This window comes from Scyliorhinus torazame, chromosome 1, assembly GCF_047496885.1.
Source record: "Scyliorhinus torazame isolate Kashiwa2021f chromosome 1, sScyTor2.1, whole genome shotgun sequence".
Classification (NCBI taxonomy): domain Eukaryota; kingdom Metazoa; phylum Chordata; class Chondrichthyes; order Carcharhiniformes; family Scyliorhinidae; genus Scyliorhinus; species Scyliorhinus torazame.
Genome location: NC_092707.1, coordinates 59,888,422 through 59,913,841, shown reverse-complemented (window position 1 = coordinate 59,913,841; position 25,420 = coordinate 59,888,422). Strand labels below are relative to the sequence as shown.

General features: G+C 44.6%; 2 protein-coding genes across 2 annotated transcripts in view; one reads left to right on the top strand and one right to left on the bottom strand.

Annotated features, from left to right (window-relative positions):
• The first annotated feature begins 8,522 nt into the window (after window positions 1–8,522).
• On the top strand, window positions 8,523–10,136 carry LOC140408401 (hydroxycarboxylic acid receptor 2-like). The gene has a single exon (XM_072495556.1). It carries the CDS (start codon window positions 8,591–8,593, stop codon window positions 9,545–9,547), a length of 957 nt encoding a protein of 318 aa, XP_072351657.1. The 5' UTR covers window positions 8,523–8,590; the 3' UTR covers window positions 9,548–10,136.
• A 105-nt stretch (window positions 10,137–10,241) lies between these two features.
• kntc1 (kinetochore associated 1) overlaps window positions 10,242–25,420 on the bottom strand; it is a 263,597-nt gene continuing 248,418 nt past the window's right edge. Inside the window, exons 62-64 of the mRNA XM_072495542.1 lie at window positions 22,410–22,555; window positions 12,064–12,154; window positions 10,242–11,387 (exon numbers count right to left, since the gene is read on the bottom strand). Of these exons, the coding sequence (XP_072351643.1) occupies window positions 11,364–11,387; window positions 12,064–12,154; window positions 22,410–22,555 (261 nt within the window). The 3' untranslated portion in view covers window positions 10,242–11,363. The remainder of the gene's footprint in view (window positions 11,388–12,063; window positions 12,155–22,409; window positions 22,556–25,420) is intronic.

The following is a 25,420-nucleotide window of genomic DNA, read 5'->3' as shown; positions in this document are numbered from 1 at the left end:
CAAGAAACACGACACCTCCTGGTCAGTCCATCTGGAGACAGGACAAGGCCAGGACCTCATTAACAAGACACTCACACAGTCACCACGTGCTGAGTACCACGTCAGATGTGTAAATAACTAGTTGGAATAAAACTGCGTTGTATCAATCGCAACCGTGTTGGTTCGTCTGTACCTCAGAGCACCCAACACCACATGGTACCAGTGAGTGAATCGATACTTACTGGCAAATCTGCCATCCTGAGCCATGGACACCCACAACAAACCGCAGCCGTTGCAAGTCGCTGGGAACCTGGGAACCAATTGGAAGCTCTTCAAGCAGCGATTCGAACTGTTCATGCGAGCCAACAAAAAGAGCGGCTCCTCTGCAAGGCTGCTGCTGCCGGATCGGACTTCCACCTCGCCCTGCTGGCCTATCGCTCGGCCCCACTAGCCACGGGTCTCTCACCAGCACAGCTGCTGATGGGTCGCGCCCTCAGAACCACTGTGCCTTCCAGCCTGGCACCAACAATAGACCATGCTCCGGTACTGCATAGGATGCAACTGCAGCGCGATCGCCAGAAGAGATCGTACGACACAAGGGCAACTGATCTTCCCTCCCTGGCCCCTGGAGACAACGTCCGCATTCACCTACCAGACGGTGGCTGGTCAGCGCCTGCCGAAGTTCTCCGCGCGTGGCTCCCCGCTTGTTCCTGGTACGCATGCCGGATGGATCCGTGCGTAGGCGCAATCGCCGAGCCCTTCGCCTACTTCCACGCTCACAACGGAACCATACACAGACGCCGTGTCCTCCACTGCTTCCTGATAGCGACTTCGTGGAGCTGCCATATACCATGCCCCTTCTGTCGCCGCCCGTGGCCAGGCTCGCACCTCAGCCGGTGGTTCTCGACCCACCCTTGAGGCGGTCAACCCGAATTCATCGCCCACCTACTAGACTGGACTTATGAGACTGTTCACACGTCAAATTTTAGCAACTACTGTATTGTAACATGTCACTGTTTTATCGTTCCAGGCCTCGTTTGATCGGTCCAAATTTCAACGTTCTTCTTCTTTTGTTATGGTACAACCTCGTTAGCATGTCACACCTGACATCGCCCCTTGTATATAGTTACGCCACATGTACATGCTGTAAATATCACGCACGCACACCTTTAGCTGCACTCAGGACACATTCATATTTATAACCACGTAGGCACATAATCTTGTAAAAAAGGGGGGATGTCATGATATCCAACACACACACATCATGATAGACAGACCAACAGACCAATTAGCTCACATAACACAACAGCCAATCACAGACAAGAGCAGACACAGTATAAGACAAGAAACATGACACCTCCTGGTCAGTCCATCTGGAGACAGGACAAGGCCAGGACCTCATTAACAAGACACTCACACAGTCACCACGTGCTGAGTACCAAGTCAGATGTGTAAATAACTAGTTGGAATAAAACTGCGTTGTACCAATCTCAACCGTGTTGGTTCGTCTGTACCTCAGAGCACCCAACACCACAGATGGGAGGCAGGTTTGTGTGATGGACTGGGCGGTGTTCACGACTCTCTGAAGTTTCTTGCGGTCCTGGGCCGAGCAGTTGCCAGACCAGGCTGTGATGCAGCCTGATAGGATGCTTTCTATGGTGCATCTGTAAAAGTTGGTAAGAGTCAATGTGGACATGCCGAATTTCCTTAGTTTCCTGAGGAAGTATAGGCGCTGTTGTGCTTTCTTGGTGGTAGCATTGACGTGGGTGGACCAGGACAGATTTTGGGAGATGTGCACCCCTAGGAATTTGAAACTGCTAACCATCTCCACCTCGGCCCCGTTGATGCTGACAGGGGTGTGTCCAGTACTTTGCTTCCTGAAGTCAATTATCAGCTCTTTAGTTTTGCTGGCATTGAGGGAGAGATTGTTGTCGCTACACCACTCCACTAGGTTCTCTATCTCCCTCCTGTATTTGGACTCATCGTTATTCGAGATCCGGCCCACTATGGTCGTATCGTCAGCAAACTTGTAGATGGAGTTGGAACCAAGTTTTGCCACGCAGTCGTGTGTGTACAGGGAGTAGAGTAGGGGGCTAAGTACGTAGCCTTGCGGGGCACCAGTGTTGAGGACTATTGTGGAGGAGGTGTTGTTGTTCATTCTTACTGATTGTGGTCTGTTGGTCAGAAAATCGAGGATCCAGTTGCAGAGTGGGGAGCCAAGTCCTAGGTTTTGGAGTTTTGATATGAGCTTGGCTGGGATTATGGTGTTGAAGGCGGAGCTGTAGTCAATAAATAGGAGTCTAATGTAGGAGTCCTTGTTTTCGAGATGCTCTCGGGATGAGTGTTGGGCCAGGAAAATGGTGTCTGATGTGGACCGGTTGCAGCGGTATGCGAATTGCAGTGGATCAAGGCGTTCTGGGAGTATGGAGGTGATGCGCTTCATGAACAACTTCTCGAAGCACTTCATTACGACTGAAGTCAGGGCCACTGGTATATGCGCTGGAGAGAGAACAAACTCATAGAAATAAAGCATCTACTTCAACTGTAAGACTACGAATTTTATTCAGACACAAGGAATAATACACCCGCCACGTGTGGAGTTTGCACATTCACTCATGTCAGAATGTGTCTCACCCCAACAACCCAAAATAAAATGTGTTGGGTAGGTGGATTGGCTATGCTAAATTGCCCCTCAATTCGGAAAAAAAATTGGGTACTCTAAATTTATTTAAAAAGATTAAAACCTAGTCGAACTCCTGGGCAACTAATGAACTGCACGCCCCCCCCCCCCAAACCCTCTTTCAGATCATCAATGTATATCGTGAGTATCTGTGGTCCCAATACTGACCCCTGCGGAACACCACCAGTCACCGGCTGCCATTCTGAAAAGGACGCCTTTATCCCCACTCTCTGCCTTCTGCCAGTCAGCCAATCCTTTATCCATACCAGTACCTTGCCCCTAAGACCACGGGCACTTACAGCAGCATCTTGTACGGCACCTTGTCAAAGACTTCTGGAAATCTAAATAGATCACGTCCACTCGTTCCCCTTTGTCAAACTTTCTCGTTACCTGCTCAAAGAATTCTAACAGATTTGTCAGGCAAGACCTCCCCTTGACGAACCAATGCTGATTCAGTCCTATTTTAGCACGGGGCTGTTTAGCACAGGGCTAAATTGCTGGCTTTGAAAGCAGACCAAGGCAGGCCAGCAGCACGGTTCAATTCCTAACAGCCTCCCCGAACAGGCGCCGGAATGTGGCGACTAGCGGCTTTTCACAGTAACTTCATTTGAAGCCTGCTTGTGACAATAAGCGATTTCATTTCATTTTTACCATGCACTTCTAAGTACTCTGCAATCTCTTCTTTAATAATGGACTCTAAAATCTTACCAACAACCAACATCAAGCTAGCGGGCCTACAATATCCCACCTTCTGCCTCCCTCCCTTCTTAAACAAGCGTGTTACATTAGCCATTTTCCAATCCTCTGGGATCCACCCTGCCTCCAGTGATTCCTGAAAGATCACCACCAATGCCTCCACAATTGCCTCAGCTATCTCCTTCAGAACCCTGGGGTATAATCCATCCAGTCCAAGTGGTTTATCCACCTTCAGGCCTTTCAGTTTCCCCAGCACCTTCTCCTGAGTGAAGATCACTACACTCACCTCTGCCCCCTGGAAGTTCTGGTATGCCACTGGTGTCTTCCACCATGAAGACTGATGCAAAGTGCCATTACTTCTCCAGCCTCATTTTCCAGTGGTCCAATATCCATTCCTGCCTCTCTCTTACCTGTTATATATTGGGGGGGGGGAAATACTCTTGCAGTCTTCTTTTATAAGGGTAGCTTCCATCTTCTCTTCCTCCCCTTTATTGCTTTTTTAGTTGTCCTCTGCTTGCTTTTAAAGGCTTCCCAATCCCATGGCTTCCCACTAATCCTCATTGCATTGTATGCGTTTTCCTTTGCTTTTATGCTGTCCTTGACTTCATCAGCCAAGGATGCCTCATTCTCCCCTTAGCATGCTTCTTCCTCCTTGGGATGAATTTCTGTTGTGCCTCTCGACTAGTCCCCCAAAACTCCTACCATTGCTGTTCCACTGTCTTCCCTGCTAGGCTCCCCTTCAAATCCAGCTCCTCCCTCATATCTTTGTAGTTACCTTTATTCAATTGTAAAACCGTTACACCTGATTGCAGATTCTCCCTCTCAAATTGCAGGGTGAATTCTATCTTATTGTGGTCACTACCCCTAAGGGTTCCTTCCACTTAAGTTCGCTAATCAAGTCTTCCTCATTACACATCACCAAATCCAGAATTGCCTGTTCCCTAGTGGGCTCTACCACCAGTTGCTCTAAAAAAAAAAAAAATCTTGTAAACATTCCTTTTCTTGGGATCCGCTACCAACCTGACTTTCCCAGTCCACCTGCATATTGAAGTCCCCCATGGTTATTGTAATATTGCCTTTCTTGCATGCCTTTTCTATCTCCGGATTAATTTTCTGCCCCACATCCGGACTACTGCTAGGGGGGCTGTACCTAACTCTCATCAGGGTCTTTTTTCCTTTGCAATTCCTCAACTCTACCCACAGATTCTACACCTTCCGACCATATATCGCTCCTTGCTATCGATTTAACTTATTTCCGTACTAACAATGCAACCCCGCCCCTCTACCCATCTGTCTGTCCTTTCGATAGGACATATATCCTTGGTTATTTAGATCCCAGTCCTGATCCCCTTGCAGCCACGTCTCTGTGATGCCTGCATCATACCCGCCAATTTCAATATACGCAACAAGCTCATTTACCTTGTTCTGTATACTGCACGCATTTAGGTACAACACCCTTTGTCCTGCGTTGACCGCCCCCCTTCTCATAGTTGTCCTATTTAGTTTAAAGCCCTATCTACAGCCCTAGTTATGTGATTTACCAGGACTCTGGTCCCAGCTTGATTTGGCGAAGGCAGTCCCATCGGAACAGTTCCCTCCTTCCCCAGTACCGATGCCAATGTCCCATGAATTGAAACCCATTTCTCCCACACCAACATTTGAGCCATTCATTTACTTCTTTAATCTTATTAACTCTGTGCCAATTAGCTTGTGTCTCAGGCAATAATCCTGAGATTATTATCCTTTTAGTTCTGCCTCTTAATTTAGCCCCTCGCTGCTCATATTCCTTTAGAATTTCTATTCTTGTTCTAAGGGGTGTGACTGTCTCCTGAAAGTGTCCAGGTACCACTCCCACCCCTCCCCAATGTGTCGCAGCATCCAAAGCTCAGAATCTAGCTCATCAACTCTGAACCAGAGTTCCTCAAGCAACCGACACTTACTACAGATGTGGTCATTGGGAACAACAGTGGAGTCCACCAGCTCCCACATCATGCAGGAACAAGGCCACCTGGTCCTGCATCTCTATTATTTAATTATTTCCAGCTCGTTTTAGTCTTCCTAATCCGTAAAATATTTCTCTTTACCTTTAATCTGAAAGCAATTTAGAATAGGTCATGCAAATTAGCATTTTCCTATGACGTCACTCCTAGATTGTTTTTCAAACCCAGGTGTCTCTCAGCTCCCGCTCCATTTAAATCTCCGCTCAGTGGCAAAGTATCGGGCATATACCAGGAGCTGCAGGGGACAGAAGAGGCCTCGCTGGAGGAGCTGAAGGGCAAGTGGGAGGAGCCTGATGAGGGCCTGTGGGCTGATGCCCTGGGCAGGGTCAATTCCTCATCTTGCGCCAGGCTGAGCCTGATTCAGTTTAAAGTGGTGCACTGGGCGCATATGACAGGGGCGAGAATGAGTAAGTTCTTTGGGGTAGAGGACAGGTGTGTGAGGTGTTCGGGGAGCCCAGCGAACCATGCCCATATGTTTTGGACATGCCCGGCCCTTACGGAATTTTGGAAAGGCTTTGCAAAGGCTACATCCAAGGTCTTGGACACTCGGGTAAAACCGAGCTGGGGGATAGCGATATTTGGGGTATCGGGTGATCCGTGAGTGCAGGAGTCGAAAGAGGCCGGAGTTCTGGCCTTTGCCTCCTTGGTAGCCTGGAGAAGGCTCTTGTTAATGTGGAGGGACGCGAAGCCCCCAAGCATAGAGGCCTGGGTCAGTGACATAGAACATAGAACAATACAGCGCAGTACAGGCCCTTCGGCCCACGATGTTGCACCGAAACAAAAGCCATCCAACCTACACTATGCCATTATCATCCATATGTTTATCCAATAAACTTTTAAATGCCCTCAATGTTGGCGAGTTCACCACTGTAGCAGGTAGGGCATTCCACGGCCTCACTACTCTTTGCGTAAAGAACCTACCTCTGTCCTATATCTATTACCCCTCAGTTTAAAGTTATGTCCCCTCGTGCCAGCCATATCCATCCGCGGGAGAAGGCTCTCACTGTCCACCCTATCCAACCCCCTGATCATTTTGTATGCCTCTATTAAGTCTCCTCTTAACCTTCTTCTCTCCAACGAAAACAACCTCAAGTCCATCAGCCTTTCCTCATAAGATTTTCCCTCCATACCAGGCAACATCCTGGTAAATCTCCTCTGCACCCACTCCAAAGCCTCCACGTCCTTCCTATAATGCGGTGACCAGAACTGTACGCAATACTCCAAATGCGGCCGTACCAGAGTTCTGTACAGCTGCAACATGACCTCCCGACTCCGGAACTCAATCCCTCTACCAATAAAGGCCAACACTCCATAGGCCTTCTTCACAACCCTATCAACCTGGGTGGCAACTTTCAGGGATCTATGTACATGGACACCTAGATCCCTCTGCTCATCCACACTTTCAAGAACTTTACCATTAGCCAAATATTCCGCATTCCTGTTATTCCTTCCAAAGTGAATCACCTCACACTGGTGACATGGTGTGTTTTCTCAGGTTGGAGAAGATGAAGTTTGTCTTGCGAGGGTCCTTGTAGGGGTGGTGGCAACCGTTCCTTGACTCTCTCGTGGAATGTTAGACGGAGGTCAGCAGCAATCCAGAGGGGGAGGGGGGTTGATTTCATTTTATTTGTAAGGGGCAAATGCCCCACCTTGTTTTTGTTTGTTAAATTGTTAAGAGGGCTAAGTTCTTTTTGTTGGCATATTGTTTTGTTCTCTTTGCATTATATTTTCTTTTGTGGTGGTTTGTAAAAATTATTGAAAATTTTTGAATAAAAAACATTTATTTTAAAAAGAAATCTCCGCTCAGACTCTCAGCCCCCGCTCCATTTAAATTTTCGCTCCGACTCTCAGCTCCCGTTTTTTAAATCTTCGCTTGGACTCTCAGCTCCCGCTCTTTTTAAATCTGTTTAGGGGCTGTTTAGCACACTGGGCCAAATCGCTGGCTTTGAAAGCAGACCACGGCAGGCCAGCAGCACGGTTCAATTCCCGCACCAGCCTCCCCGAACAGGCACCGGAATGTGGCGACGAGGGGCTTTTCACAGTAACTTCATTTGAAGCCTACTTGACAATAAGCGATTTTCATTTCAATCTCCTGACTCTCAGCTCCTGTTCTTTATAAATTTCCACGCTAACTCTCCACTTCTGCTCTAACTCTCAGCTTGCAGTTTTAAAATCTCCCTGGTTACAGGACCAAATGATTAAATGGTCAGAGTACATGACTTACGATTTAGGGAGTCCTCCTCTAATATTCTCGAGAGAAGGAATGGGGATCTATGGTATAGATCCTTAAAAAAAGATGAGATTACAGATCGACAAGGCCATAAAAAAAAGGACCAATGAAATGCTGAGCTTTTGCCTATTGCAGTACTCCAAGAAACATTATTTTGAATTTATACATTAATTATGTCAGTTTGACTAGCTTTCAGTTTTGGACAATCTCTGTGCAGTTTTGTAGCCTCGCCGTGCCCAACTTGTTGCCTGAACGAGGCCGTTGAATCTTGTGAGAGGTCTCTCGCAATATTTGCGACACTCGAAATGCCTTGCGAGATATAATGAAATCTCTCAAGTCACCGCGATCTTAATCTCACTCTCACTGGGTGTGATCCAAATCTGGTTAAATCCCAGGCACTGGGATTTTCGCAGAGCCTGGTTACCAGGAACATAGACCAACTGCATTGGCATTTTGGAGGGGTCTCCCAGGCCATTAGACACAGGGTGCCACTGTCAGGGAAGTGAAAGGGTACCAGTGTCATGGTGCCCAATTGGCTCATCAGCAGAAAATGACTCAAGTGCAGCCTCAGCAAAGAAAAGGTCCAAGGCCAAAACAACGGCAACGTGCAATTGGGCAGTGGGGTGTTTCACGGTGCTGTAACCACCAAAAAACCTCATTAAACGCACCCAAATCTGGACATAGATTTTTTTTTTTTCATTGAATCGCGCCTCCCAGTAGAGAGGATTTTGGAATCAGATTTGTTCAATGAATCAGCACTAAAATAAAACCAGGAACAAGGTTACAGACAGTGATGACGTCTTTAAAAAAAAAAGTGCGGCCGAGGGCGCCTTAGCTGGAATTGAGTTTAACAGCGTTGCACAATTATGAAATGTTTTAATTTGCATCACACGTCACACAAAAAGGAACTTGCGAGGCAGCAGAACTATATATATATAACTACTTTAGCTACTTCACTATAAGCATAAACATTCTGAGCATTGTTCTCAACACAAGAGTGCAACAATGAATAGCTCAATTGAATTTGACGAGACAACACTGATAAAGATTGCAATACCGTTGCTGTTGGTGGAGTTCATTCTAGGATCAATTGGTAATGCAATTGCTTTGTGGATCTTTTGCTTTCGGATGAAACCTTGGAAACCAAGTACTATTTATTTGTTTCATCTGACGATAGCAGATTTCCTCTTAATGTGTTGCTTGCCGTTTCGACTGGCCTATTACGTCAACCAAAAGGACTGGATCTTTGGAGATATTGCTTGTCGAATTATGTTATTTATGGTGTCTTTGAATCGTGCAGGTAGTATTGCTTTTCTCACACTTGTGGCAATAGATCGCTATTTCAAAGTTGTCCATCCTCACCATAAACTCAATTCTATATCACAAAAATATGCTACATTGGGAGCAATTTTTACATGGACTCTAATGATATTAATGACTTCATATCTTCTTTTTGAAAAACATGTATTTGAGCAGAAGAACCTTACATACTGTGAGAGTTTCAACTTGTATGATTCTTTCAATGTTGCTGCAACTTGGCATGATGTACTTTTTGTTGTTGAGTTTGTAGCACCACTTTGTATCATCCTCTTTTGTACATTCTCGATCATTTCAAAACTTCAGCACAAGAAAAGTGAAACTAGAAGGAAATATAAAAAGGCTATACGTATCGTGGTAACTGTTGTAATCGTGTTCATTCTCTGTTTCCTGCCCAGCAACATTGGAAGGTTAGTTGTGCTCGTAGCACAAACAAACAAGTTTGAAAATAGTGAAACATACAAGGCTGCTCTAGAGGGGTTTTATATTACGCTTTGTCTCACATACGTTAACAGCATGCTCGATCCAATTGTCTATTACTTTTCAAGTTCAAAGTTTAAAAACGCTTTACATCGAAAGAGTTCACACAAGATGGAAATGAAAAGGACTGGAAACTCATCTTGCACTTCTGACACCAACAGTTAACAAGTTTATATAAAGACCATTATAAACAAGTCAACAACAGCTTCAAACTATTTAGCATGGATAACAGAACTGCACATAAACTCAGCTGTGTGGCTTTAAAAAAAACGCAGACCAGTCAGCATCTCTTGCGCTTACCACAAAGGCGGCATTATGGAATACACCCACCATGTCTATCCAGGAAATGTAACCCATGGACCTGTGGAACATTGCATAATTGGAGCAAATTATGTATGAGCTGCAGCTGGAACTTCAATTGTGGGTGTCATCTTCCCAATAGTACACATCATCTTGACCCCTCCAGGCCATTGCCTATTTTTGGCTGTCTCAAGGACAAAAGGTGATCAGCGAGGTCCCAGGATATTTTTTGCTAGTGCAGTGCTCCGCCACGTGTGATCCATCACCTGGCTCCTGCCTTGGTTGGACCAAGTAAGGTCCATATTATCTGTATGTACAAATGTGTGGAATTTGTAATATTGCATGTTTCTGTAATTTACCTTGACCTGAAAAAGTATGCAATTTGGTTTTCAACATAAATTGTACAAACAAAATGGATAATTCCATTAACTACCAACAACTGAACTTAACTGTCAGAAACAAAATCCGTTTTCTTGGTTATATTTTATCATTTAATATGCAAATTGTTTCTGTACAGTTGCCACTGCAAATTGCAATAACTTCAAAATGCAAGTAAAAGTAGATTTTAACATTATAACTTGTTTTAATTTGAGTGCATTAAACATTTGTGAAACAATACAGAGTAAATTTACAGTACTTTTTTTCTTTTTCAAAAAGAAAACATCTGCATCTTTCCCATTTTACTGGTCTCAAATTGTTTCAGAAAGTGTAAATAATTTGAGTGCTCAATTAATTTAAGCAATTAAAATTAGGTTGAATAGAAGATTTATATATGATTTTTCCATTTTATATCGTTAGTACTAGCTGAACAATTGTGATCTGGATAATCTGCAGACATCAATTAAAATATTCCAAATGCAATGCAAGTTATTTTTCACCTACTAGGTAATGTACTTTGCACGTGGCTGGCAAATTCCAATGTCAAACAGCCACACTGCAGATTGGGAGCAGTTCCATCCATCTTTAAGTAGGTGGAATTTATCTTCAAATATGTTTAACTGAGAAAAAGTTGGTAGATTTGCAATTAGGCGGCTTTGTAAACTTAAAGTTTTATAAACAGCAGTTAGGCTGATGGAGCACAAGTACATTAACCTCTCAAGATGCCAATTTTTGAGGTGTTCTACACTTGCCAGCAGTCATTAGGTAAATTGTCCAGGTGACCACTGATGACAGTGAATGGTGCTTTTGTAATTACAGGCAGCATCAGTCAAGCCTGTATTTGCCTTAAACATTGTCCAGTCTAATCTTCAAGAGGGCTTGCTCAGTAAATAGCAACCAGAATTAGGAACCTGGTTGATTCCCCCTACTTGGAATTAGAGGCCAACTGCATTATCAACACCAGCACCCAGCTAGGAATATTAAGCTAAGTACAGAACAGTGATATAATTCAGATTCATTTGATAAGAACCAGACCCATGTCAGTGTATTTGTCACTGGCTAACAGGGGATGTCACACCTGATATCTGTTGTTGATAATCCCATATGAATATATTTCAATTTTCTTCCATCGCGAGGCGAGATGACTAAAAAAAGTGATTAATATATATTCAGTATTAGAACGTACATTAATAATTACATACAAAGTGGCAAATTGCTAATACAACTTTCGGTAAAGGTATCGTTCCACAGGAAGACAAAAAAACTATTTTCTCTTAAAGTAGTGTTGATTTCTCTGGTTATTCTACTTCCGCTCATGAAGAAACTCCTGAAGGAAATAAAAGAACAAAAATCAACAAGTTATGAAACATGTTTAGGCGGGGGAAAAAAAAGGGTAGCCCCTTTGTAGAGATTTTCAGATGCATAGGTGACAGTTGCTTGATTAATTTGGACTAAATTTCAACTGAGAAAAAAAAAGACAGGTTTGGGTGAATTGGAGAGTTAAAGTTTCAGAAATGTGTTTTCCGACCCAAACCAGATCTGTCTTTAACCCAAGTCAGGTGGGCGGACAACCAACTCAAGGAGCTGGGTCGCAACTTTAAATAGGATAGTAGAATGAGGAAGCTCCCTCCCCCACCAAATCTTTACTACCTGCAAACCAGTGCCTGGTATCCATGTGGTTTCGCATCATTATAACAAGCAAAATCAAAAGTCTCAAAGAACCCAAGACCAAAAGCCACTTCCCATTATTCTGTTATGTAATAGATCAGCGTATCACCCTACTTTGAAATGCTTAATGTCACAATGTCGTTTCATTTACTAAAAAAAATAATTTTGTATTGCAAATATTATCCCGACTAGGTACTTCCTGATACCCATTTCATCCCTTGATTTAACCAAATACCATCTTACATCAGCGCTGCACAATACAAGGATCTTTTTTTCTGAAAGTAGTGCATAACAATATTTTGTAAGAGAAAATTTACTTCAGAAATATATTTTACCTTTAAAATTTCAGCAGGAGAAATGTTTGATTTGATGGGTCTTCCTTCATGCGTTAGATATTCAGTTACCACAGAGATTGCATCATCTAGGCTGCAAGAGTAAAACTGGACTATTTACAGGTACTGAGATATTACACAGAAACAAACATAGGAAATAGAAGCAGGTGGCCATACAGCTGTTTGAGCCTGCTCCACCATTCATTATGATCATGGCTGATCAAGTTCAATAACCCAATCCCGTCTTACCCCCATATCCCTCGATTCCTTTCGCCCCAAGAGTTAATTACTTCTTGAAATTGCACATTTTTGCTTCAATTACCTTTTGTGGTAGTGAATTCCACACATTCACCCCTCTCTGGGTGGAGACATTTTTCCTCATCTCAGTTCTAAAACGTTTACCCCTTATCGTCTTCTGGACCCCACCCCACACCATCTGCCCGGTATAATCCTGTGAGAATTTTGTAAGTTTCTATGAAATGCCCTCTCACTCTTCCAAACTCCAATGAATAAAATACTAACTGACTTATTCTCTTCTCGTCTGACAGTCCTGCCATCCCGGGAATCAGCCTGGTAAACCTTTGCTGCACTGCCTCCATAGCAAGAACAACCTTTCTCAGAGATGAACACCAAAACTGCAGTATACTGCAGGTGTGGCCTCACCAATGCCCTATACAACTGCAGTAAAACACATCCTTATACTCCAATCATACCATTGAAAACCAACATACCATTCGCCTTCTTTACTGCTTGCTGTACCTACACGCTTACTTTCAAAGTCTCGCTGGGTATCCACCTCATTCAATTTACGCTCATTCAAATAATTATCTGCCTTCCTATTTTTTGCTACCGTAGTGGATAACCTCACATTTATCCACATTGTAGTACATCTTCCATGCATATGCCAACTCGCTCAGCCTGTCCAAATCACACTGAAGCAACTCCTCCCAAACAACTTTACATCATCTGCAAATTTGGAGATAATAAATTTAGTTCCCTTGTCCAAATTATTAATGTGAACAGTTGAGAGTCCTAGCACAGATCCCTGCGGTACCCCACTAGTCACTGCCTGCCAATCGGAAAAAGACCCATTTATTCCAACTCTGCTTCCTGTCTGCTAACCAGCTTTCTATCCACCTCAAGAAAATCCCATTTACTTTAATTTTATATAGTAATCTGCTATGTGAGACCTTATCAAAATACTTTTGTAAACCACATCCTCTGGGTATCCCTGGTCAATTCTACTAGCTACATCTCCAAAGAATTCCAATAGATTTGTCAAGCCAGATTTCCCTTTTGAAAATCCATGCTAACTTTGTCTGATTATACCACTGCTTTCCAAATACTGTACTATGAAATTCTTGATAATGGACTCTAGCAACTTCCCTACTACTAACGTTAGGCTCCCTGATTTCCTTCTACCTCCCTTTTTGAACAGCAGGGCTATATTCGCTATCCTCCAATCTGTAGGATCCATTTCAGAATCGAAAGAATTTTGGAAAATGACCGCCAATGGATCTACTATTTCCATGGCTACTTCCTTAATTACTCTGGGATGAAAATTATCAGGCCTTTAATCCCATTAATTTCCCTCAAACCATTTCTCTACTAACACTAATTTCCTTCAGCTTCTCACTAAAACGTGCGTTTTTCGGAACGTCCAGTTCATTATTCATGGCTTCCTTTGTGAAGACAAATGCAAATTACAAATTTAATTCCTCGCCCATTTCTTTGTTCCATTATGAATTTCCTCATTTCTGACTGCAATATTTTTTTAATCAATCTTTTTCTCTTTATATACCTATAGAAACCTTTACAGTACGTTTTAATATTCCCCACTAGCTTACTTTCATATTGTATTTTCCCCTCTTAATCAATCCCCTGGTCTGCCTTTGCTCAGTTTTAAACTGTTCTCAATCCTCAGGTCTATTGCTTTTTCTTCCGAATTTGATATGCCTCAGCTTTGAATCTAATACGATCCCTAATTTCCCTTGTAAGCCATGGTTTGGCCAAAGTTCCCTTTCTATTCTTCCGCCAAATAGGAACAAACAATTTTTAGAGTTCACCTATTCATTCCTGGAATGCCTGCCTTTGCCTGTCCAACGTCCTTCCTTTCAATAATGGTACCCAGTCCATCATAGCCAACACATGCCTCATACCATCAATTTTTGTTTTAAATTTAGAGTATCCAATTATTTAAATATATATTTTTCAATTAAGGGGCAATTTACCGTGGCCAATCCACCTAACCTGTACATCTTTAGGCTGTGGAGGTGAAACCCATGCAGACACACTGAGAGTGTGCAAACTCCATGCAGACAGTGACCCGGGGCTGGGATCGAACCCGGGTCCTCAGCACATAGGCAGCAGTGCTAACTAATGTGCCACCCTGCCACCCGCCTCATACCATCATAGTTACCTTTATTGAGATTCAGGTCCCTGGTCTCAGAATCAACACCTCACTGTCCACCTTAATATTTCTTTTTATAAATTTAGAGTACCAAATTCATTTTTTCCAATTAAGGGGCAATTTAGCTTGGCCAATCCACCTACCGTGCACATCTTTGGGGTTGTGGGGGTGAAACCCACGCAAACACGGGGAGATTGTGCAAACTCAACACGGATAGTGACCCTGGGACCTTGACGCCTTGAGGCAGCAGTGCTAACCACTGCGCCACCATGCTGTCCAACTGTCCTCCATGATAAAGAATTCTATCATATTATGGTCACTCTTCCCCCTCCAGGGTTCTCTCAACTAGATTGCCAACTAATCTTTTCTCATTGCACAACACCCAGTCCAAGATGGCCTTTTCCCTTGTTGGTTCTACAACATATTGGCCAAAAAACCATCCTGTGTACTTTCCTGAAATTCCTCCTCTATTGTACTGTGATTAATTTGACTCACCCAATCTATATTAAAGTCACCCATAATCACAGATGATCCTTTATCACACACATCTCTGATTTCCTGTTTAATGCTATTCCCAACATTACCACTGAGATTTGGTGGTCTGTATACCATCCCTACGAATGTTTTTGCCCCATGGTGTTTCTTAACTCGACCCAGACAGATTCCACATTGCGAATATCTTTCCTAAATATGGTATCAATATTTTCTTTAATCAACAATGCAACTCCACCACCTTTTCCTTTCTGTCCATCTTTCCTAAAAACTAAATAGCCCTCAATGTTTAGTTCCCACCCTTGGTCACCTTGGAGCCATGTCTACATAATCCCAACTAACCTGCGCAACTAATTCATCTATTTTATTTTGAATGCTTTGAGCATTCAGGTACAAAATCTTAAAAACAAGTATTAATGGGAAAAAAAATCATTTGACAATCAAATTACACTTACACACCTGGTTAAGCAGCCATTCTGATTATACCAAAGGCTAAACTAACATAATTCATGTCTTTCATTCAAACATTTTATTTTTATCATTTATGGCATTCTGAAAGCATATTGGAGCTATTAAGTTGAGGTAGGGGACTGACTCAACCTCACTGCAATGACCCTCATGTGACACCTCAATTGGTCTCCCCATGGGACCCCTGGAATACAAGCCGCTAGCGGGCAGAGGCTCGCTCAGCTGGGGCTCATAAATTTGCCTTATAAAAGCCAGCCTGGACTGAATGTTCATAAGAAGGATGAACAAGCAGTACAAATATCATCAATAGTTTAGATTTAATCAACAGCACAGAGATATGGTTACAAAATGACCAAATTTGGGGAATAAATACTGCAGGGTACACAACATTTCAAAAAGACAGAAATAGAAACGGGGGAGTAGCCCTGACAGTAAAAGAGGGCAGGAGAGCTGTAGAAAGAATGGATCTTGATTTAGAAGATCAGGAAGTAGAATGTCCGGTGGAGCAATGCAAGTGGAAGACGTGCACAAAATGGCTCCCGCTGAAAAACTGGCCTTTTACCCTTTTTTCCTGGCGCCATGAAGACCTCAGCTTCAACACAACGTTAACACCCAAGCTGAATGATCTGCAGAACAGGTCCAGGTGACAGAATGTGTATATTGTGGGATTACTGGAGGGGATCGTGGGCCGCATCCCTGCCGAATATTTCTCAGGCATATTCAACAAGATAGTGGGTGAGAGTGTTTTTTCCATCCCATCCAGAATAGACTTGGCTCATTGCTCATTCTGAACCAAGCCTTGCTCTGGAGTTCCTCTGTGTGCGGTGATCGCAAGATTTCATGGTGCCAGAAAAAAAAGAGCTGGTTCTTCGATGGGCAAGGGAGCATCAGGATTTCATTAGGCTGGACCAAGACATGAGCGAAATCCAGCCTGACCAAGAGTAGAGTCAAGTTCTTGTACAAGAGTGGAGTCAATTTCGGAATGATTTATCCAGCTCACCTTCGAGTAATGTTCCAAGAAAAGGACCACTTTTTTGACTCACCAGGGAATGCGAGCTCTTTTATCCGGAGAATCGCCGGGGGCTGACGTGAATCCCGCCCCCGGCGGTTGCCGAATTCTCCGGCACCGGATATTCAGCGGGGGTGGGAATCGCGCCGCGCCGGTTGGCGCCCCCCCCCCCCCCCCCGCGATTCTCCGGCCCAAATGGGCCCAAATCCCGCCACTAAAATGCCTGTCCCGCCGGCGTAGATTAAACCATCTACCTTACCGGCGGGACAAGGCGGCGCGGGCGGGCTCCAGGGTCCTGGGGGCGATCTGGCCCCGGGGGGTGCCCCCACGGTGGCCTGGCCCGCGATCGGGGCCCACCGATCCGCGGGCGGGCCTGTGCCGTGGGGGCACTCTTTCCCTTCCGCCTTCGCCACGGTCTCCACCATGGCGGAGGCGGAAGAGACTCCCTCCACTGCGCATGCGCGGGAATGCCATCAGCGGCCGCTAACGCTCCCGCACATGCGCCGCCCTGAGATGTCATTTCCGCGCCAGCTGGCGGGGCACTAAAGGCCTTTTCCGCCAGCTGGCGGGGCGGAAATTCGTCCGGCGGGGGCCTAGCCCCTTAAGGTTGGGGCTCAGCCCCCAAAGATGCGGAGCCTTCCGCACCTTTAGGGCGGCGCGATGCCCGACTGATTTGCGCCGTTTTGGGCGCCAGTCGGCGGACATCGCGCCGATACTGGAGAATTTCGCCCCAGTTCTCTTCTCAGATTATGGCTGACCCCTATGGTTGATATGTCATTGTTTGCAGCCCGTTGTAGAACACGCCAGTAGTTCTGGTCGATGATACGAATTTTATTATCTCTCTTTTGGCTTCCCTCACCAACCTCGACTCACGCCAACTTATTTTAGGTGGGTGACCTGAACTGTGTTTTGGACCCTAAATTGGATCGATCTAAACCATCTTGTCCCATCAGGGATGGCCAGGGCTTTGTCTTTAATGGTTCAGATGCAGAGTCCACAATTCATTGTTTTCCAATTAAGGGGCAATTTAGTGTGGCCAATCCACTTACCCTGCACATCTTTGGGTTGTGGGGGCGAAACCCACGCAAACACGGGGAGAATGTGCAAACTCCACACAGACAGTGACCCAGAGCCGGGATCGAACTTGGGACCTCGGCGCCGTGAGGCTGCAGTGCTAACCCACTGCGCCGCCCTAGCAATTGTAATTTCTGTCAACGCGTTTTGTTGATCTGTTGCTGGGGTTCCCCTGTTTTGGGATTGCCTGCCCATCTCAATTGACAAATACATCAAATTAAATAGGTCCGACTCAATCTTCCCCTCCATATTGTGGGAGGCTCTTTAGATTGTCATGAGGGAGGAAAATGATCTTTTATAGAGCATATGTGCTGAAGATGAAGACGTTGGAGCTGCAACGGTAGCCTTGTGGATAGCACAATTGCTTCACAGCTCCAGGGTCCCAGGTTCGATTCCAGCTTGGGTCACTGTCTGTGCAGAGTCTGCACATCCTCCCCGTGTGTGCGTGGGTTTCCTCTGGGTGCTCCGGTTTCCTCCCACAGTCCAAAGATGTGCAGGTTAGGTGGATTGGCCATGCTAAATTGCCCTTAGTGTCCAAAATTGCCCTTAGTGTTGGGTGGGGTTACTGGGTTATGGGGATAGGGTGGCGGTGTTGACCTTGGGTAGGGTGTTCTTTCCAAGAGCCGGTGCAGACTCGATGGGCCGAATGGCCTCCTTCTGCACTGTAAATTCTATGATAAAAAAGCTGGTAGACTCCATTTTAGAGGGGGATCGCCAATACCCGTTCGGTCCGACTCCATAGCTATTTGGAAGCAGAAAAAGCTGCAGACAGTTTGAACTACTGTCCACTAATAAGACTGTACATCAGTTGCAGTGCTCAAGGGGTACTTTTTACAAGTACGGGAGAAGGCCAGTTGTCTTCAGGCTCACCAACTCAAGCGCCAAGCGGCCTCCCGTGAGATCCCCCCAGATACTTAATATGGGCGGCAGTCTCATTTCTGCCCCTCTCCAGGCCAATGCAACTTTTAAGTCCTATTACAGTGACCTGTATAAATTGAAGCCCCCCTCCCCCCCGACAGATCGGTCATGTCTGATTATGCGTTTATGAACGGAACATCGGGTATCTCTTTATGCAGATGATCTACTTTTATCTCTTACAGGCCCAACTCCCTCCTTTGCCGACATAATGAAAACACTTGATGCCTTCAGCTCCTTCTCTGGCTATAAATTAAACCTAAGCAAGAGTGGATGTTTTCCGGTCAACCCCACTGAGGCACTTTACCTTTACGACTCTCTCAAACATGTTTGCATTACTTGGGCGCCAGGGTAGTCCACGAATGGGCATCATTTCACAAATTGAATTACTCAAGCCTGATCAATAATGTTAAAATGGAGCTACAGAGATGGAACAACCTTCCTCTATCTTTAGTGGGTAGGATTCAAATAATGAAAATTAACGCACTCTCTAGGTTTTTTATTTTTCTTGCAAAGTCTTCCCATTTTTCTCCCAAATCCTTTTTTTTAATTAAGGTTAATAAATTGATATCTGCATTTATTTGGATGGGTAAGGATCCTAGAATGTGGTGAGCATTGGTGCTTAACAACGCCAGGATCCGGGTTCGATTCCCGGCTTGGGTTACTGTCTGTGCGGAGTCTGCACGTTCTCCCTGTGTCTACGTGGGTTTCATTCGGGTGCCCCGGTTCCTCCCACAAGTCCCGATAGACGTGCTTGTTAGGTGAATTGGACATTCTGAATTCTCCCTCCATGTCCCCAAACAGGCGCCGGAGTGTGGAGACTAGGGGATTTTCATAGTAACCGCATTGCACTGTTAATTAAGCCTACTTAAATAATAAAGATTATTATTATTTTTAAATAATCCACAGCGTTCTTCCCCAAAGATAGATGGACAGGGAAATTGGCACTCCCAAACTTATTGTTTTATTACTGGGTTGCTTATATTCAAAAAATCTTCCTGTGGATCAGTGATCCTGGTTCAATCTGGAGCAAAAGGAGGCTCGCTCTTGCACTACATCCATTCTTCTTGCCATAGATACTGCACCATTACACTTTTCCTCCGCTAGAGTTTCCTTGAACCCAGTGGTGTCGCTTCTCTTAAGATCTGGAAACAGTCTAGTCAGCATTTTAAGCTCCTTTCCCAGTCTCCACTGGCCCCTAACAATCACCTTTTCTTACCCTCTGGATTAGACCCAACATTTCAATCACATTTTAGTGACCTGTTCGTGGGGAGGAGGTTTGCTAGTTTTAGAGAGTTGGTGGACAAATTTCAGCATTCCAACGCCAGCCTTTTTCATTATTTTCAATGTGCACAATTTCTCTTGTCTAGCTTTTCCTTCCTTTCCTCTAGCTCCACCTTCCTCCTTGCTGACTAGTATGTTATCCTTGGCACGACCGGGCAAGGGATCTATCTCAGTCTTACATGGCCAAATTCTTTCATCTGATTCTTCCCCGCTAAGAGGAGCCTGGGTGAAATGGGAAAGTCAGCTGGGCCCTTAATACTAGCATGGCTTGGAGGGGGGCCCTTTAGAGGGTCAACTCCATGCCCTCATATGCCCAGTTAAGCTAATTCAGTTCAAGGTGCTGCACAGGGCACACTTGTCAAAGGCGAGGTTGAGCGGGTTTTTTTTTTCAGATGCTGACCACACACGTATTGGTCCTGCCCCAAACTTGCCAGCTTCTGGGCTTCCTTTTTTAGCACCATATCGGAGATACTCCATTTGGAATTAGTCCCATGTCCGTTGTTAACTTGAGATGGCAACCATTTATTTCCTTTTTTAAGGATCTAGACACCATCAGCTGTTAGGGTTTTTAGCTGGAGTGCTTAAGTTATTTGGTTTTCTATTTTTGTTGTTGTTTGTATTGTTGTATTCATGTGTTTTAGTTGGTTGTTTATTATTATGAACTTTAATAAACATTTGTTCTCGAAATCGGGAAGTAGAATCGGTATGGGTTGGGTATTAGGAATAACCAGGGTCAGAAGACATCAGTGAGGTAGTTTCTTTTTCCACCATTGGAGGATGGACAAGATGTAACCAGAGGAACAATGTTCCTCTTTTAGCTTGCAATCACAGAACACTGTTGCCTGTTCCCCCGATAGTGCCGTCAGGTAGTTTAAAACAGTTCAAGTTGTTCAAACAGTTTAATTTCGTGAAAACTGTTCCCGAGGTCCCCCCAAATACCTCCTACACCCACATTTCCTCACACCTCCCTTTCGTCCTCTTCACATGTTCCAACTTCTCTAGGAACAGAAGACTGCTGCCTCATAGCACCAGAGCCCCGGGTTCAATTCTGGCCTTGGATGACTGTCTGTGAGGCGTTTGCACGTTCTCCTTGCGTCTGTGTGGGTTTCCTCTGGGTGCTCCGGTTTGCTCCCACATTTCAAAGATGTGCAGGTTAGGTGGGTTGGCCATGCTAAATTGCCCATAGTGTTCAAAGATATTGAGGATAGGTGGGATTACAGGGATAGGCGGGCGAGTAGGCCTAGGTGAGTGCTCTTTTGGAGGGTCGGTACAGATTAAATGGGCCGGATGGCCTCCTTCTGTACTGTCGGGATTCTATGGATAGAGGAGCGGTGGGGATTCGATGTGTAAAGGAGCAAAACAACAATCTCCATCTAACATTAAAGCTGGCAGCGTCAGTGGAGAGAGAAACAGTTAATGTTTCAATTCCATATTTCTCTTCTCTCATCTATCAGGCTGATCTAAATAGATCACAGACATATGACTTCATATTACGTGCATAAATCCAGAGAGCCTAGGCACAGAATCAAGTCTACAATTATGCACCAGAGGGTAAAATTTTAACTTGGTAAAATTTTGCAGCTTACCAGCACAGGGAAGTTTTTCAAAGCCTGTCATCAGGATCATCCTGCCCATTAGTTAAATCAAGATTTTAACCCATTAGGTAATCAGTACATACAAAGATAAAGATCTTCTAATTACAGAGTCATTGTTCTACATTATGAAATATGTAAGTAAAACACTACCATGGAATCCAAAATTATGGGTCATGATGATAATAAATCCAGCAAGAAATTCAGGAAAAACATGCTTACTCAGTGGTCAGAATGTGGAACTTGAGATTTATGCTCCAGTTGAGACGACTAGAAAAATGCATTTAAGGCGAAACTAGGTAGTGGCATGGTGACGCAGTGGTTAGCACTTCTGCCTCACAGCACAGAGGACCTGGGTTCGATCCCGGCACCAGGTCACTGTCCTTTTGGAATTTGCACATTCTCCCCATGTCTGTGTGGGTCTTACCCCCACAACCCAAATCTGTGCAGGGTAGGTGAATTGGCCACACTAAATTGCCCCTTAATTGGAAAAAAAATTTAATTGGGTACTCTTTATTTTATAAAAGGGGAAACTAGGTCAAATGCATGAGAAACGAAGAGAAGAGTATATTGACACAAGAAAGCAAGGTGGGAGGAGGCTCATATGAAACATAAACATGGGCATAGATCTGTTGAGTCGAATGGGCTGTTGCAGTGCTACAAATGTTATACTTCAGATACTTTTCAATATGCCAGAGGGTTAGAAGGATAAGGAGTGTCCCATAATAAATGCTGACAGAGGTACTTTAGTTTTAAAAAGAAAAATCGAAGAGAACTGGGCACAATTATAATGAACCAAATGATTACTATCTGCTCTAAAATTCTATAACACTGTGCTACAGAGTTGGAGTTACTGTTCCTAAATTGTCCCTCCCTCCTTTGACCCAAGGCTGAAAGGCATTGCATGATGAGGAGTCACATACAGATTTTTAAAAACCTGCAGGAGACAGGCAAAAGAAAATACTAAAACAAATAATTTGATATTATTTGTTTTAGTATCTTCTTTTGAATTATTATTTATGTACAAGTCAAATAAAATCAATATGTTTTAACTGACTGGTGGATTTGTTTATGCAGTGCTACTATGTTTAAAAAAGAAACTTACCAGCTCCGATCCACAAGATAATTTGCTAATTCTTCCACTCGTTTGTTGTCAATCATATGTTGCTTCAGAAAAGGAAAGAATTTTGTCCCAATAAGCTTCTCGTACTGTTTTTTGTCTGCGATGCTGTCTAAGGCCAATTCTTTAATCTTTGGAGATTAAAACCAAATTTCATGAAATATTAGCTTTTTTTTTTAAATATAAGAACCATCTATGTTGGCTCGTATAAACTAATAAGCATGCCTTGCCAACGTTATCCCACAAATATTAAATCCAATTCTTCAACAGAGCCAAATATTGAGTCAATTAACACGACAATTCTGAAGAAAAGTCGTCAATTTAAAACATTTATACTCTTTCTATCTCTGCATATGCGGTCTGAGTGTTGTACTGATCTTGCCCATACCAGAGTCCTGCTTGCTGGTGCTTACTCAAGTCTGTTTGGTTATTTGCTAACTTGGTCCAAAGTCTTAGCTTTGACTTCCATTGGTAAAGTAAATAAAGTCACCATAGTCCCAGGTGACCATAGGCTGCTTTCCCCTTTGAGAGGGAGAGCTGACTGGTGGAGATTTAACCTGAGGATTACCACACCTCAGGTGAGGGGCAAGGTTGAGAAGGCGAAGCATTCATGAATAACATGAGCCGGTGCGGGAATTAAACTCGCGCTGTTGGCCTCACTCTGCATCACAAACCAGTCATCCAGCCAACTGAGCTGAACCGGTTGCCATTAATGGCCCACTGTCAAGTACTTCCCATTAATGCTTTTTCAAAGATTTTATTTTCCAAAGTGTTTTTTGGCATTTCATTTTTTTACATTAGTGTGAGAACATGGTATAACAGCAAAGGAGAGAAACAACAATCGAACTATAAAATACAGAAAATGGAAAAAGAGAAACAAGAAACACGCTAATATGTTAAACTACTAATATCGACTTCCGGTGCGGCAGCATGAAGTATCAGCCGCATTTTAGGTAGCTCTCCCGTAGGCTCTGATACTTTGGGGGTTTTATGTCAACTTCAAAAGGCATTTCCTTGATCGGTTATGACGGCCCAGCAGAACAAACAGCTGGGAATCAGGGGATCAGGGGATGTCGTTGACATCGAAGAGGGGCAAATGTGTGACACTTCAGGTGCCGAGCCCGAGTAAGGACACAAAGATGGTGGGGGAAAGCGGTCTTGCCCATTATCCTCGATATGATGGCGGGGGCGATGACAAAAGAGTTAAAGAAATTTTGTGGAGAGGTGGATGGCCGTTTCCAGAGGCATAGCCAGGAATTGAAGGCATCATTTAAATCGATGGTGGAGGAGGCTTTGGGCCTGGTTGGGGGGGGGGGGGGGGGGGGGGGGGGTGTAGTAACCTAAGTGTGGTTACTCTGTCTGACTGAACCAGACTAGCTCTTAGCAATGTGCTGGAAGTGTGATCTGTAAATACACCCTGACTCACTCTGTAGATGTTCATCAGTGGAAAGAAGCGGAGTGCGAGTTCCTCGTGACTTTTATAGTGAGATACCACCCCCGAGTGTCCTGCCTGCTCATTGGTCATGTCCTGTTCTCTGTGTTCATTAGCTGCCTGTCTGCATATCATATCTACATGTCTGCATATCATGACAGTGATCATTCAGTTTCACAGCTTCCAAAGGAGCAGGTCCTGGAATGGACCAAGAAAGCCCGAAACATCAACTGGGATAATAACTTGTTCAGAATTTACCAAGACATTGGCATGGAATTGGCAAAGCGATGGGCAGCCTTCAATAAGGTGAAGATGGTCCTGTTCAATCGGTGAGTGTGGTTTGGGGTGGTATACCCAGCAAAGTTAAGAGTCATGTTTAACTTGAAGGACTTTTATTTCAAAACTCCAGAGCAGGCTGGGGATGTTATCAAGAGACCATGGACTGGGCTCGGTTTGAGGGATGCGGTTGGGGTTTTACTATGTTATTGTTCATGTTGTTACGAGCTGAGTTGTGGTAATGATAGAGATGTTTGGATTGGGCACGTATCCGCTTCTGTTTTCATGATTATCATTCTGTAAGGGCTTAATAGTTGTTGGGATAGCAGGGGAATGGAGGGGTGTCTTCCCTTAGCTGAAGGCTTTTGCTTAATATGGGTGGAGAAGAGGATTAGTTGGGAGGGATGAGCTTGAGGCAGAAATGGAAGAAACCAGGCTGGGGGAGGGGGAGGGGGCGGGGGGCAGCCCCTTGTCGTTTCGGACATCCGGGTGAGAAAGTTTTCGTTCTTCTCCTCACTACATTATGTATCCTCCAGGATTGACTATTTTGTCATGAGCCAAGCGCTATTGGCAGGTGAAGAAATTGGAATACACTGCGGTGGTCATTTCTGACCATACCCCAGATTGGCAGACCTGGAGTTAGAGGTAGGCTGGGGGCATCGAAAGGGATGGTGATTGGATGTGGGTCTGCTGGCAGAACTGGGGTTCTGTGCAAGGATCTCAGGGGCTATTTAGGATTAGATGCTGAATAATGATAATGGGAGGTCTCACCCTCATGTGGGAAGGGCAGAAAGTAGTAATTAGGGGAGAAATTATGGCCGAGATTCTCTGTTTCTGAGATTAATTGTTGACGCCAACGCAGAATCCGTGAACTTTCACGACAGAAAAACCAGCTCCACACCTGGACCGATTCTGCTACTGTTCAGGGGCTAGCACCGGTGCCACGTGGATCATAATTGATTCTAATGAGAAACGGTGGCGGAATCGCGGTTTCGTGATTGACACTCAGGAGGCTGACAAGCTGCAGCCACATATACATACTTCATTCCCCACGCACACCATCCCAACCCAAGATTGCAGGAGCTGGAGACCCTCCTGGATGCATTGGAGGAGAGTAGGGTGACTCTGTACCCTGGCCTGGGAAGGAGCCAAACCCTCACCCCTACACCACATGTTGGCACCCATACAGTCCGCCATGGCTGGGAGCCCTGGCCACGGAAGCCACCCCCTGGGCTGCATACAATCTGTCTTGGTGCTCTGTCGGATGGAATTGAGGGGCGGACCCGGT